At 44.0% G+C, this 15,661-nt stretch overlaps 1 protein-coding gene across 2 annotated transcripts in view; it reads left to right on the top strand.

The window, feature by feature from the left end:
* Positions 1 to 15,099, top strand: part of LOC143933772 (uncharacterized) — a 44,511-nt gene extending 29,412 nt beyond the window's left edge. For both annotated transcript variants that reach the window (XM_077456774.1, XM_077456773.1), the window contains 4 exons: positions 4,014 to 4,151; positions 8,570 to 8,652; positions 10,655 to 10,684; positions 13,012 to 15,099. In XM_077456774.1, coding sequence (XP_077312900.1) covers positions 4,014 to 4,151; positions 8,570 to 8,652; positions 10,655 to 10,684; positions 13,012 to 13,071 — 311 coding nt within the window. In that variant the 3' untranslated portion in view covers positions 13,072 to 15,099. The remainder of the gene's footprint in view (positions 1 to 4,013; positions 4,152 to 8,569; positions 8,653 to 10,654; positions 10,685 to 13,011) is intronic.
* The last annotated feature ends 562 nt before the right edge of the window (positions 15,100 to 15,661 follow it).

Raw genomic sequence — 15,661 nt, 5'->3', positions numbered from 1 at the left:
AAATGCGAAAGTTTTTCCCAACCAAAATGATCTTACCATTAACCCAACCTGCCTCCACACCTACCAATCTGTCCCAGCCCGGAGTGCCAGAGCCGGCCTTCCAGCCTGATGTCCCGGCCTCCCAGCCAGACGCCTTCCAGCCTGATGTCCCGGCCTCCCAGCCAGACGCCTTCCAGCCTGATGTCCCGGCCTCCCAGCCAGACGCCTTCCAGCCTGATGTCCCGGCCTCCCAGCCAGACGCCTTCCAGCCTGATGTCCCGGCCTCCCAGCCAGACGCCTTCCAGCCTGATGTCCCGGCCTCCCAGCCAGACGCCTTCCAGCCTGATGTCCCGGCCTTCCAGTCTGACGTTCCGGCCTTGCAGTCTGATGCCTTCCAGTCTGACGTCCCGGCCTTGCAGTCTGATGCCTTCCAGTCTGACGTCCCGGCCTTGCAGTCTGATGCCTTGCAGTCTGACGTCCCGGCCTTGCAGTCTGACGTCCCGGCCTCGCAGTCTGACGTCCCGGCCTCGCAGTCTGATTCCTTCCAGTCTGACGTCCCGGCCTCGCAGTCTGATTCCTTCCAGTCTGACGTCCCGGCCTCGCAGTCTGATTCCTTCCAGTCTGATGTGCCTGCTGTCCAGCCTGATGTGCCCGCCTTCCAGCCTGACGTGCCGCTGCCCGCCTTCCAGCCTGACGTGCCGCTGCCCGCCTTCCAGCCCGATGTGCCAGCTTCCCGGTCCGATGTGGTTCTGTCTGCTGCCCTGCTTGAAGTGTCCATTACCCAACCTAATGTGACTTTGCCCATAGCCCAGCTTGACGCAGTGGACTTTCCCCAGCAACTGCTAGTTGGAGCATCCGGAGGTCGCTCCTTTGAGGGGGGGTACTGTCAGGAAAGGTTCCCTCCGCTGGTAATATCAATCATTTGGCATGCAGTACTGCGATCCACCAGCAGGTGTCTCCTGCTGGAATTATGTCATCTTTGGTCCACAGTACTGGTGTCCACCAGCGGAGGGATCCTGGCAGTATGGAGCAGGTATTGCCCTCTGCAGTCAGGCGTCACATGACTGACAGCAGCCATTATAAATACCCGGCAAGTTCATATACACTTCGCCTTGGTATTGTCCTTGAGCCCTGACCTGCAGCCTGTTTGATACCTGATCCCTGTTACCTGATCCCTGTTACCTGATCCCTGCATCCCTGATCCCTGCATCCTGCCTCCTGTACCTGTTCCCTTCTCCTTGTCCCCCCATCTGCTGACCTCCTATTTATGACCCCGGCCTGGCTTGACTATGATTCCGGTACTCCCTTTTGTTACATATACTGGCTTATTTACTGTTTGGTTGTTTGGTTTGTTCACTTGGTTCGTATTGGTGGTGTGTTCACATTTATATGCGTTTGCTTAATAAATTTACCTTCACTTATTTGTGTCTGGTTCACTTTGTCGCAGTCACACAGTTCTGGTCACATCTGGTTCATGACACAGGCACTGTTTATTTCTAGTTTACAAATGAAATTGGGATCTGTCAGCAGAGTACAGACAGGGTTAATTATAGCCAACATTAACTCACCAGGCCCCTCCGAATAAAATGGGAAATTTCAGTTTGGAAATTTGGCTGCAAAACTTGACATACACGTTTAGGCTTAATGCACACATGATCTCTTCTGAATGATTTAACCTGACAGATCGTAACTGATGTTTAAAAAGTCAGTTTTGTCGTGTTTACATTTACATGCTGCGTTTAGCCACGTTTGCATCTAGGAGCGTTTTCTTTTTAAATGGCCAAATTTAAAATGCCTGTAAATGAAGCGTAATCTGTCCTGAATGCATTTTTTTGCTTTCCAAAATATGCTTCTAAACTCAATTGCCTAGAAACTACTAGAAACGACCCTGTGTACATGTACCAATAAGATAACATAGAGGAGAGTTCAGGAGCAGCTGAAAAAAATGTCCAACTGCTCCTAAATGTCCGTTTATCAGCAGCAGTGTACATGAAGCCTAAATTTCAAATAATGTTATCTTTCTTCCTAGCCATTTTTAGTAAATAACAAATTCCCCCTAAAAATTACTATAAAAACAACAACTTTGCACTAACCTAGTGAACTGTACAGCTGATAGCACCTTAGATGACAATTATCACTTGCAGGACTGTCTTTAACGCAGGGCAAAAGGGGCAGCTACCCGGGGCTCTCCATCATTGTTGGGGGAGCCCTAAGCTGCCCGCTGGAGTTCGTCACCTCCGGTGCTGGTCGCATGCTGGCTGCTCTGTGCACCTAGCTCACCCCTGCACTGTGCACTGTGCACCTAGCACACCCCTATACTCTGTACCTAGCGCACCCCTGCACTCTGCACTTAGTGCACCCCTGCACTTCAAACCTACCTCACCCCTGCACATAGCACACCCCTTAACTCTGCACTCTGTACATAGCTCACCCCTGAACCCTGCACTTTGTTTGAAGCACACCCCTCAACCCTGCATGTAGCGTACCCCTCAACCTCCCACTCCGTACATAGTGCTCTACACATAGCGCAACCATAAACCTTGCACTCTACACCTAGCAGCACCCCCCAACCCTGCACTCTGTAAATGGCTCACCCCTGCACTCTGTACCTAGCGTACCCCTGAACTCTACATTCTGTACATAGTGCACCCTTCAACTCCGTATGTAGCACACCTTTTAACTGTGCACGCTCTATGTAGTGCACCCCTCAACTCTGCACTCTGTACATAGCCCACCCCTCAATGCTAGTGCAGTTTGGCCACATTGGCAATTTTCAGAGGTTATGATGTGCAGTAACCTCTAGCAACCGATCAGTGAGCAATAATGATTTTCAGTAACCTCCAGAAACCAATTAATGAGCAGTAATGATGTTTTGTAACCTCTAGCAACCAATCAGCAAGTGGAAATGATGTGCTGTAACCTCTAGCAACTAATCAGTGAGCAGGAATGATGTGCTGTCACCTCTCCCAGCCAATCATAATAGCTGCCTGATCTACTGCAGTAAACCCATTTTGAGTCTAGTTGGGGGGGGAGGGGGGAAATTCAATGTTTGCCCAGGGTCCAATCAATATTGAAGACGTCCCTGAGCACCTGTATAGATAAAACCAAAAATAAATGTGCCATGCTTATATATCCTCCCAAAGTGTCAAACACGCTTAACAAAACTATGCACGCCATAAATAATATGAACCCAAATGCTTTTAAATATGTACTGTATATGACTATGAAGATCATATGTGTTAATGTTCATTGAAACATGAATCTTCTATTTGTGAATCTTAATCCATCTTCACTTTTAACCTGCTGTGGAAAATACAATGGTCAGTGTGACCCTCACTAACCCCTGTGAGCACATTCTCATCTTAGTCACTGAAGTCCCGCTTCTGCATTTAGAAGTAATAGCTTATCTCCCAGTAGCTCCCATAGGTCAGATCTCCTGCGCAGATCCCGGCTGAGTGCCAGACGGACAATGGTGATACAGAACAGGTACCCAGGGTTCAGTGCAGTCATGGGCAGGAGAGGGTCCGTGGTAGGCTGCACCCTCTGTGGTCTCCATTTTTTTTCCTGATGACCAGTTGGTGATGCTCTTACTGCATGATCTCCCTTGCAAGTGACTGTAGTATAGTATAGTATGCTGGGAGGTACTACAGCCGGATAGGTGTTTCAGCTTAATATTGCAACAAAGGTAAGACATATGACAGATGGTGGAGCTTTTAAGGAGGGGGGAAGATGAGGGCGGTGGAGGGCAGGGGAGATGAGGGCAGTGGAGAGAGAGGGTTGTATGCCCTGTGTGTGTGTATATATATATATATATATATATAGTGGAAGACTATCTTTGCTGCAGATTTTTTTTATCACTTCTTGCCTGGTAAAACCATTGTCAGCCAGACAGGAAGTGAGGTTAGATTTATCTAACAAATTCCTAATTTGCAGTTAAAACTTTAACACTAACAATTATGCAAAGTGGAATATTTAGCACACAGGGTAAGATACTCATTTCATTTAAGTGTTTGCCTTTCCTGTTTATTCCACAGCTCCAATAGTGTGTGAGACTACGTGTCCCTCTGGCAATGGACTTGATGGTGGGGAAATTGCTGTAATTGTCATTGGAACAGTTATTGGGATATTCATCCTTGAAGTCATTGTGTACTTTGTTATAAAGAAAAAGAAAAGTATGTATTCACATGTATTATAGTATTCTTGTTTCTATGTTAGCTAAAAGCTCATCATAGTGTGTCAGTCAACTGTAAATCTCTAGTTAGGTCACCAATAACTATTGCAAAGGAGCTGTTGAAATTGTGACCTTAAATTTGGCCAAATACCAGTAGAATATTGTTTGAAAACATTTTGTTAATTCAATTTTCTAATAGATCAAATTGACAATCGTAGTGACAAGAAATTTTGAAGAAGCAGGATGGTAATTTATTTTCTTAAACAACAAATTTCTAACAGTAAATGTGATTTTTCATTCAAGAAATTTGGTTAATTCCAAAACTGATGTTGAAAGCAAACTTAATTTTGAAGTATTTTTGCATGACGATTCTCTGATTGTAAAATGTACCAATGGGATTTTTCATGCAAAAGTTTGCAGGAAAGTCGTGCAGGGTATGAACAGCTTAAACTTTGCAACCATGGCTCTATGGTCCCAAGTGTCAGGTTTTCTTTTATCCTGATACAAAGTATGAGCTTCCAGTAGAAATGACTGCAGATCCTAACCCATTCAAATCCAGAAGTAATCAAAATGTTGGTGACCAGATAAAATGACCAGATAAAATTGTATGATATGCAGCAGTTTTCTCGACAAAAATTTTTAAAACCACTTTGCATTCCATAATTATTTTCACACTTTTTTTTTACACACATGGGATCAGTTTTAGTTTGCTTACTACATAACTTACTACATATAATTAATACTAATAATACTATTCCAAATATTTTCATTGTTCTATATTTTTTATTGATGTAAAAATACAGACAGACAGGCCCGGATTGACCATAGGGCAAACCGGGCATTTGCCCGGTGGGCCGTGGCCGCCAGTCCTTGAGGGGCTCAAGGCTTGAGCTTGCGCCGCTCACCCAGCCTCTCCTCGGCCGCCCGGCTGCCAGTTACGCTCAGCCATCGGCGCCGGGGGGGAGGAGCTAGATGAGACACCTTCAGTCTCTGCCCGTATGGAGCCGGTCTTCTGTAGAGAAGTGCCGGTGTCCTATCATATAAGGTCCTCCATCCGATAGTGTCCGCTGCGTACTGCGCATGCGCAGTACACAGCAACACAGATTCCGAAAACTGCTGAGGATGAACGGCGCCTGCGCCGTGAGTCCAGGTTCTATCCCCACTATCCAAGTGGACATAGAGTAGGAATATAAAAGAGCCGAGCGCAGCGAGGCCGAGCCCGAAGCATGGCAAGCGAAGCTCGCCCGCGAGGGGCCCTCTAATATTCACAAACCTATGTCCGCTTGGATGGTGGGGCTACCAACTCCACTCACGACGCAGGCGCCGTTCAGCTTTGGAGATTTTCCGAAGCTTCGTCTGCTCCGTACTGCGCATGCGCAGTACAGGGTGGACACTATATGATGCCCGGACACTATATGGCAGAACACCGGAAAAGAAAACGTGAGTTCAGCCCCCCCTGTAAACTGCATAGGAGGAGCGATGGGGGCGGCTGCATATAGAAGAATAATTCTCTCCACCTTCGTCCTGCAGTATCGGAATGCCTGTGAGAGGTAGAGAAGAAGCATTCAGAGACTGCAGGAGGAGGATGGAGAGAATTATTCTTCTATATGCAGCAGCCCCCCACCCCTCCTCCTATCCTTCTCTCTGCTGCTCCCCCCTGGGCTCTCCACCGCACCCATACTCTCTGCCACCCCCGTGCTCTCTGCCACCCTCCATGCTCTCCACCTCCCCCCCATGCTCTCTGCCATCCCTCATACTCTCCACCTCCCCCCATGCTCTCTGCCATCCTCCCATACTCTCCACCTCCCCCCCATACTCTCCATCTCCCCCCATGCTCTCTGCCACCCCCCCATACTCTCCACCTCCCTCCATACTCTCCACCTCCCCCCATGCTCTCTACCACCCCCATGCTCTCTGCCACCCCCATGCTCTCCACTGCCCCCCTGTGTGCTCCACATCATCCCCACACTATCCACTTCCCCCTGTGCTCTCCACATCCCCCATGCTCTCCGTTGCCCCCCATGTTCTCCACCTCCCCCCATACTCTCCGCCACCCTCCCCATGCTCTCCACCTCCCCCATGCTCTCCGCCGCCCTCCCTGTGCTCTCCACAACCCCCCGTGCTCTCCACCACCCCCCTGCTCTCCGTCACCCCCCTATACTCTCCGTCAGCCCCCCTGTGCTCTCCACCGCCCTCCCTGTGCTCTCCGCCGCCCTCCCTGTGCTCTCTACCTCCCCACATGCTCTCCACTGCCCCCCAGTGCTCTCCACCTCCCCCTATGCTCTACGCTGCCCCCCTGTGTTCTCTGCCTCTCCCCTGTGCTCTCGCCCCACCCCATGTTCTCAAGCTTCTTCCCTGTGCTCTCCAACCCCCCATGCTCTTTCCTGGTCCCACCTCACCCCCCCCACACCTCCCCCCTCTCAGGGGATCTGTCAGGGAGGAGAGTGGGGAAGGGGCCGGTTAACATGTCATGGGCTGCTAAATGCAAAATGCCCGGGACTATTTTTTGTCACACAGCTAGAAATACACAAACCCAGTGGTGATTAAATATCGCCAAAAGAAAGCTCTATTTGTGTGAAAAAATTATATAAACTTCTTTTGGGTACAGGGTTGCATGACAGAGAGCACAGGAAGTTATCACCTATCAAACACATACTTGCCAACTGTCCCAAATTTCCCGGGACATTCCTGGGGTTTAGACCTTTGTTCCGGTCTTACCATTTCCCAGGAAATGTCCCAGGAAATCGCTGTGTTCCCGTTTTTCACTGCCGCTGCTAGAGGCTGGTACTGGTAAAATATCTCCGCTGACCGCCATTTTTACTGAAGACCAGAAGAAGAAAGGAGAGGTGCAACGCAGGAACTCTTGGTTCTTCCCCTCGGCTGATCTTCTGCAATGGTGCGGAGGCAAAATCAGCTGCGGCCCGCACCCAAGGGAACACCTGATGAAAGGAGGGACTTCACTGGCTGGGGACAACTGATGTAAGGTGGGATTCCGCTGGCTGGGGACACCTGATTTAAAATTATTTGTCTACCTCTGGCATGCAAGGGGATATCTAAGACAAATTCGATGTTTACATAACCACACATGTGTGTGTTACGGGCAAAATTAAAATGGGTCCTTAAGATTTCTACCCAACCCTTGGGATGTGTCCATTAATATATCAAAGGTGTGGTTTCCACTTTTGGTTGACACTTAATGAAAAGCATGATAGCCAAAATGTGTGCTCTACCATTTATTGTGATGACTGCCAAATAAATTGGATGCTTATGGAAAGTAGACAAGACCGGAATTGCTGTTTCTTCTACTGTTGCAATAAAGCACATATAAAATCTTTAGGGTTTTTTTTTTTTAGATATCTGCAATTAATATCTCATAAAATGTGACCTAATCTTCATCTATGTCAGGGATCGTCAAACTACAGCCCTCCAGCTGTTGCGGAACTACACATTCCATGAGGCTTTGTAAAACTCTGACATCCACAGACATGACCAGGCATGATGGGAATTGTAGTTCCTGAACAACTGGAGGGCCGTAACTTGAAGACCCCTGATGTATGTCATAGAAATCACTGATCGGCCTTAAACTGGACTTCAGCCTGCCCCTTGTCAAACTAGTACCTTGATTGGGGTAGATTTGACCCAGTCAATAAAATCTCATAAAATATTGAATATGTCATACCAAATTTTATTTTCAATTTGAAATCTGTAGTAATCTTTAAAGAAATACCCAATGATCCTGCCAGGAAAGTCTTTGTTCAGGTACTTCCTATTAGAGGGTGACAACTGTCTCCTAATTGTGCTCTCGCATTCTCACTTGATCACGAGTCCCTGATGAAGACTATGTAGCCGGGCTATCTCATTGTACAGGCATGGTCCACTGCTGTCCCTGTCAGGAAGCCAATCCAGGGCAATGATTTGCAGTCAATACTAGAGCAAATGCATGTAGACAGGAAGTGGCTGAAAGAGTCTGAAATAAATCACCAACACTGAGATGCAACGAATGATAAAAATGTGAACAGAATATTTTATGACCAAAAAAAGGGCAATGTTTTTTATGATACACAGTTCTATGGCAAACTAAATCCCCAAAACCCTCAAATACCAGGCATTCCGTGAATGATCATTTTCACACTTGGTTGTGCTCTCCACCAAGCCATCAAATGGCTGGTATCATAATAGATCAATTGTGAAGCATCATGGCAACTGAAGATCAAACCGTGGTTAAGATGGCAGCTTCCTTGGTTGTAAAAGTTTTGCTTTACATTTTTGACTATGCAGCATTCATATTTCCCTTGATGCGTGGCATTACCTCCTGGAAGTATTTTTTCCATTGTATATTATTGCATTTTGAAAAATCTTTTATATTATTTATAGTGTATTTTCTATACAGGTAAACCAAGTGGTGTATTTTCTATACAGGTAAACCAAGTGGTTCAGTAGTATATGAGAATGTAAATGTTTCTCAACCACACAACAACGAAGTGACTTTTCCAGGATCTGGGGTAATTTATTCATTCTTTTTGTTATATATTTATCAAATATTTTATCAAATTAAATTCTAGTAAAGTATAGAAGATTCTTACATTGAATGTCATTTAGGATATAGCTGTTACAAAAGGTTCATCATGTTGTTTTTTATTATTATCTTTTTTTCAAATAGAAAAATATTCCCCTTGTAGAATTGATCCAACATATTGCCAAGCTGCTATGCCAACTGTTCTTTTTTATTACTTTTAGTTTGAGATAGAGCAGGGAAAGGTTAGAAAACCTTTGGGGTTTTTACCGACATCCAGGGCTCTGTTAGCCCTTGTACACACGGTCGGAGAATCCGTCGGAATGTGTCCTATCGGACCGTGTCGTCAGATAATCCGACTGTGTGTGGTATGCATCGGACTGATTCCGTCGGAATATCCGTCGGACCCAATTTTCCAACTTGTTGGAAATATTTTCCGACCAACTGGTTCGATCGGACATACTCCGATCATGTGTAGAGAATTTTGATCGGACGAAGTGCCATGCATGCTCAGATCAAATTCCTACATCAAAGCTATTGGCTACTAGCCTGAATGTAGTCCCATCGTAACGAAATTACGTCATCACGTTCTGAATGATCGGATTTTTCGACAACTTAGTCCGACCGTGTGTATGCAACAGTTTCGGACAAGATCCGATGGACAGAATCCAACGGACAGAATCCGACGGATTTGGTTGTTGAAATGTCCGACCGTGTGTACAAGGGCTTAGAGGAATTTCCCATAACTTTTTGTCACAGGGACAACATTTTTATCAGACGGAGGTGAAGGAAAAAAATTCTTCAGCAGGACACAGGCACTACAGAATTTGCCCTTATAGGTTTCCCTTAGCCCCCTGCAAACTTCCACAATTATCTGTTGATCCTACCAATAAGATTGTCTCATGCAGCTTCTTGTAATAGTGTGGCAACAATTCTGCACTGCTCCCGAATATGAGCAGAGTTGTCACTCTCATGTAGGCTGTGCCTGCTTGTACAAAAGCTGGATGAAAAAAAAAAATGTTGCAGGGGACAAATCAGAATTGTCACTTCTCAAGCCTGTAGCATTTTATTGGGCACCTGACCACACCTAGTTCAGCCCACTGCTTTCTGGATTGGCAGCACTTGCTCTGTTACTGAAACCCTCCCACTGTGAGCTGCAGTGTCTTGGAGGGGGAGTATATGAGACACATATGAAGGTGGATTTGGCTCATACAGGGAGGGTAAATTACATATTTGTATTACTTTTTGAGGCTTGTACATGAAACAGACTTCTTTTAGGTTTTGTAGAGACTGTTAAACAGGAGACTTTAGTTGTACTTTCAGCTCCCCCTGCTGAGCCTATGAGATGGTCTGTACTCTCTGGGGGCAATGTATTGAGAGAACTCATATTATTATAAACAGTGGTTTTTTTTTTAAGCTTAGGAAACTAATTGTATCATAGTGAATAGGATAGGAGACATTCATATTTCCCCTTTTTTTCTTTTTCTTTTTTCTTTCATGAACCACATTATTATTATTTTAGCACCAACAATTTACATATTATACATTCACATCAGACCCTGCATTCACGGAGCCTACAATCTAAGGTCCCTATCTCACATATTAGGGCCAATTAACCTACCAACAGGACTTTGGAGTGCAGAAGGAAACCCATGAAAAACACAGGAAGAACATGCACATTTCATATAGATAGTGTCCTAGTTGGGATTCAAGCCAAGGACCTCAGTATTACAAAGCAGGAGTGCTAACTACTAAGCCACCGTACTGCTCACACACCCAGTCTGATATCAGAGTAACATGTTTGCTATAGGAATACCAGTTTGTACGGCTAGTTTGATGTCTTTGAGAAAACATTGTATCAGCAGATTAGGCTAAAACATGATCTCAATCCCACTGGATTAGTTTACTGATCTCTAATAACATCTAAGATTTGATATTAGATTTGGAATACCTTTGTATGATGTAATATATGCATTTTCTTTTATATGTAGATGAATCCAACACAAGAGTCTAACTATGCGGTAAATATAAATATGCATTCTGATTATAAATATAAATGCTGGGTCTTAGTACTATAATGATTTTGTGTCTGCTGTCACCAGTGATGGGGGAATCAGCCGGGGGTTCGTTTCACCAAAAGGTTCAGAAAATCTTGTTCATAAGTCAGTGAACCAGAATTTAGAGGTGAAGCCCATGGAGGGGGGGGGGGGTCCTTGTAGTTCTATTCTGACCCTTTGTAGGGTAAAAGGCAAACTACTGTAATAAAAAAAAAAAGTATGAAAACATGTATCAATACAAATAAGTAAATACAATTTAATATGTTCAATATGCAACACGTTTAACATGTAATGGTAGAGGAGCCCCAAACCTCCTGTTCTGGGTCCCTGGCTGGCGCTATAGGCTCCTCCTCTTCTCTATGTGCCCCCATTGGAAACTTTTTCTTCTGCAGGCTTGCTACTCAAGCTGGGCTGTGTGTGTCTATAGACACACACTGTGCGGCTTGGCCCCGCCCCTGCCTGCTGCTGCTGTTGCCTGCAAGAGAGGGTAGAGAGGAGAGAGCCACTGCAGATGGGCACAGCAATGTATCAAGTGAGGACTCAGGTAAGTATAAGGGGGAGGGGTGTACTACTACTAGGACATTTTTTTCCTTAATGCTTTGCCATTGTAACCGCTTTAAAGCTTTTTATGGTGTTATGGAAAAATTCAATTTTATGAACAATTTAAATGACAATAAATGTTTATTTTTATAAATAAATTATTATTAAATTATTATAAATTAAATGAGTACTGTACTTCAAAGAGAAGCAATCAGAATTAAAGTGCAGTTTCCCAACTGACCCAAATCTTTCCCTATGCATCAGCTTTTCCAGCAGTAGCATCCAAATCAATACACTATGTCTGCTCTGTGCCCCCTTTAAAGTGAGTGGACTGACTGGCCTAGTCAAAAAAAGAGAAATGTAGTTATAGAGCAAGTCTAAAGGGCAACACTATTTGAAAATGCCCCATCCCTCTTAAAGTAGAAAAACACAGAAAAAAATTTTTGGAGGACTTTTTAAATACACGCATATACAAAAGGAGAAATATATATAGAAAAATATAAATCTTGTTCAATTAAAAAATCCATAAACAAGGATAAATTGATCAGTAACAGATACCACTATACGTGTACATTGTTATCTCTACATGTTTCGCCTGTTGAGGCTTCCTCGGGAAATTCTTTTGCAATGAACACGGTAAGTGTGGACTGATCACTACAATAAAAAAAGATGTATATCAAAACAAACAATTATACAAAGTAAATACATGTAAAAAACAACAGAAAAAAAAATTGAGTACATAGTTTAATATAGGACGGTGTGCTAACAAACAAAATACATGCTCTGATATGGTACCAACCTTAAAAAATCAATGATCATTCAAAACTGTGGAAAAGCAAGGCAGGACCATTTGACAGCATCATACAGAGGTATAGCATGTTTAGGAAGATCTAATAATCCATACAGGTCAGAAGGTATATGTATATAAAATCAATAAATGTTCAATAAGATCAAAAAACAAAAAAACAAAATACATGCTCTGATATGGTACCAACCTTAAAAAAATCAATGATCATTCAAAACTGTGGAAAAGCAAGGCAGGACCATTTGACAGCATCATACAGAGGTATAGCATGTTTAGGAAGATCTAATAATCCATATAGGTCAGAAGGTATATGTATATAAAATCAATAAATGTTCAATAAGATCAAAAAACAAAAAATCTCAACTATAAAAAAGCCTACCTGAAAGAAATTTCTAAATGAAAAAATATTGACTAGAAATCTACCCTTTCAGAAACACTTCCAAAATGCAAGGTTGTAGACACTATAACTTGTGCACAAACCAATCAATATACACTTTTTAGGATTTTTTTTTACCAAAAATATGTAGCAGAATACATATTGGCTTAAATTGATGAAGAAATTTGATTTATTTACATTTCTTTATTGTATATGTTTTATAGCAAAAAGTAAAAAATTATGTTTTTTTTTTTCAAAATTGTCTGTCAAAAAATTAAAACCGCATTACCACCAAAAGAAAGCACTATTTGTAGGAAAAAAGGACATCAATTTTATTTGGGTACAGCGTCACACGACGTGCAATTGTCACTCAAAAAATGACCTGGTCATTATGGGGGGTAAAACCTTCCAGGGCTGAAGTGGTTAAAAAGGAATATATAATAACAGGAATGTTTTTTTGGTTTTTTTTTTTAGCAACAGAATAGTCTTATTGAAAGTTAAGGATACATGTAGTCCTATTCCTGTAATTATATCTCAAGCCATGCTAACCTTTTTTTTTTCTACATACAGCAATTATCACATAAGAACAGATACATATACAGCATCATAGAGCCTGCTACTGGAAAATAGGGAAGGTAACAAACAGCACATGTACTGTATGTATATCTTATAATCTGTCAAATTATTGCATGTCAACCACTTCACCACTTCCTATGGTGGTTTTCCCATTTACAACATTAAAATGTTTGTTATCCCAACACTTCATATTCCTGATATATGCCTGCTGTACCATGTACTTGTATGAGAAAGTATCTCTTTGTATGCTTCCTTTGCATGAAATCCCTGGTGTTACTGCTAGTCCCTTTGCTTTCCTATTTAAAACTGACCATCCTGGGAACTCAACCTGCTCTCCTCCAGTGATCAAGCTTGTCCTGACCCCCCCCCCCCCCGCGCACAGCCATTCACTGGGAAGCTCAGTGTGCTGCTACTTTTCCTCCCCTCAGCTTTTATGCAGCTGAGAACAGAGAGAATGTGATCATTTATAAAAAAGGGAAAAAGGGTATTTATCATTTTTTTATATCTAATGTATCCCCAAATGTTTTGCCTTTCATTTCAATTTTAAACGGAATGGGTTGTTATACAAGGTGGTTGTTTAAAATTCATTTTAAATCCCAAAGCATTATTTTAATTTTGCATATGTTTCCTTGTGATGACTAGTTCTTGACGTCTACCCTAATATATTATGTAGCAGGCATGTTGTAATGCAATTTCTCCTTTTGGTCACAAGATGGAGACAGAGAGATGCTGATTGGTCCTTCCAGAAAAACTCAGACACAGAGCATACTGGGAAAATAAGTTTCAGGAAGTGCCGAGGGGACAGAAGAGAGGGAAGTACTGAGGTAAAAGAGAGAGAGAGTGCTGACAGGAGACAGAGAAGAGGAGATTGCTTAAAAGAGAGGGAGATACCAAGGCTAAAATAGCCCTTTGCTGGGACACAGTAATACTTAACAGTGAGGAGAGCAGGAGTGTGTGAGGGGAAGGAACTGAGGTGCCAGGGTGAGGAGAGAGACACACACTGACACCAGGAACTGTGTGTCCCAACAGAGGAGGAGGGATATCCTGAAGCCCGGGAAAAAGAGTCTGTGGGGAGAATAAGGAGAGTGGTCTGAAGAGAGAGGGGGGAAGGAGAGAGTGTGTCGAGGTGACAGGTGTGAGGAAAACCACTGAGAGGGAGATAGACTCTGGCAACATCAGAGGGGGAGAAAGCCAAGCTTTTCCAGAGACTGCCAGGAGAGTGTTGCCTGGAGATGGAGGAATGAGGACGCCTGAGGGGAGCCAGGAGCAGAGACAGCCACGTGGTCCACTACTATTTAGTCAAGGGACCCTACTCAGCAGCCCAGCACCACTTAGCTCAGCAGAGATGACTCATGCCTTTCAAGGATCGAGATACACATCCGGGTATTGGGTCCGCCGCTGCCTGTTCACCTTGCAAGTTTCGCAACCAGTCATCTCGATCGGTCATCAGCAAGAGATCCAATGCCTTACAACATCGCTAGAAGCATCAGTAGCCTAAACCAGCACCTGGGACTATTGTTGTGTCATTGCACAGAGGACTGGTGAGCCAGTGAAAACCCAACATGCTTCTTGACACCATACTGACACTGCATGTAGACGCCAATTTCCCTTTTTAGTGTCACGAGATGCTTGTTTGGAGCTGCCATCTCTAGTATTTTGCCCTTTTAAATCTCTACCCAACGGAACATTCTAGAGGATTACTACTCCATGCAAGCTTGTTTAAACCTTCTCTTAAAACAAGGGCCCCATCGTTTGCTAGCAAAAGACACTCTTTTCACCTCAGGACCTGCAACATTACAGAACTGTGATTACTGTACTTGTGTAACCCTTTTCTTTTCATTGTGTGTTTGCCTCTCAAATGTCTTTGTGGCCCAGAAAGAACTGAGAAGTTGACTAGTCTTCTCTCCTCTCTCTCAGCGCCTGTATTAAGGGCATATAGATTACTGCCCTTTCTATACCTGCAGTTACTAAATATTGAAGGTTGTCTTTTTTGATGTATTAGTTATTTGTAGCAAGGTTTAACAGTGTTGTAAGTTTCCATATGCTTTAACCGTGCTAATATATTCAACTTGTTTATCACTACCAGTCGTGTGTCTATTTTGGGTGATAATCCACAGCCAGGATAATGGTATTTACCACATGTGTCCTTAAATGCGTTTGCAGTAATTTGATTTAACCAGGTGTGTCAGAGGGGCTGAGGTGGAGATCAGAGAATCCAAATTCACCAAGAGGCTCCTTCGAGGGTAGCGCATGAAGATAAAAAACCTTCTTCCTTTAGAATCCCTTTAAGGCTAGGTTCACACCGCTGCGATGCGGGAACGCCGCAAATCCGCGGCGTTTTCCCGCATCGCATTACTCCCGCCGGCAGTTCACACTGCCCTATGCGAACGGCTGGGAGTGTCAATGATGTTAATGACACCCCCAGATCCGTCCGCATATCGCAGTGCGATCTGCCGACTCGCACAGGAATCGGATCGCATGGTGTGAACCCCCATGCGATCCGATTCTGTTGCGGACCAAAAAAAGGGTCCCGTGCGAGTTTGCTGCGGGAGCGATGCGAATTCAGCCATACTATCTGTATGGCTGTACTCGCATCGCTACGGAGATCGGATGTGATTTGCGGTGCGAATCACATCCGGATCTC

This window comes from Lithobates pipiens, unplaced genomic scaffold (genome assembly GCF_037356315.1).
Source record: "Lithobates pipiens isolate NorthernLeopardFrog02 unplaced genomic scaffold, aLitPip1_a1.2 Scaffold_27, whole genome shotgun sequence".
Taxonomy (NCBI): Eukaryota; Metazoa; Chordata; class Amphibia; order Anura; family Ranidae; genus Lithobates; species Lithobates pipiens.
This window is presented reverse-complemented; position numbering and strand designations above follow the sequence as displayed.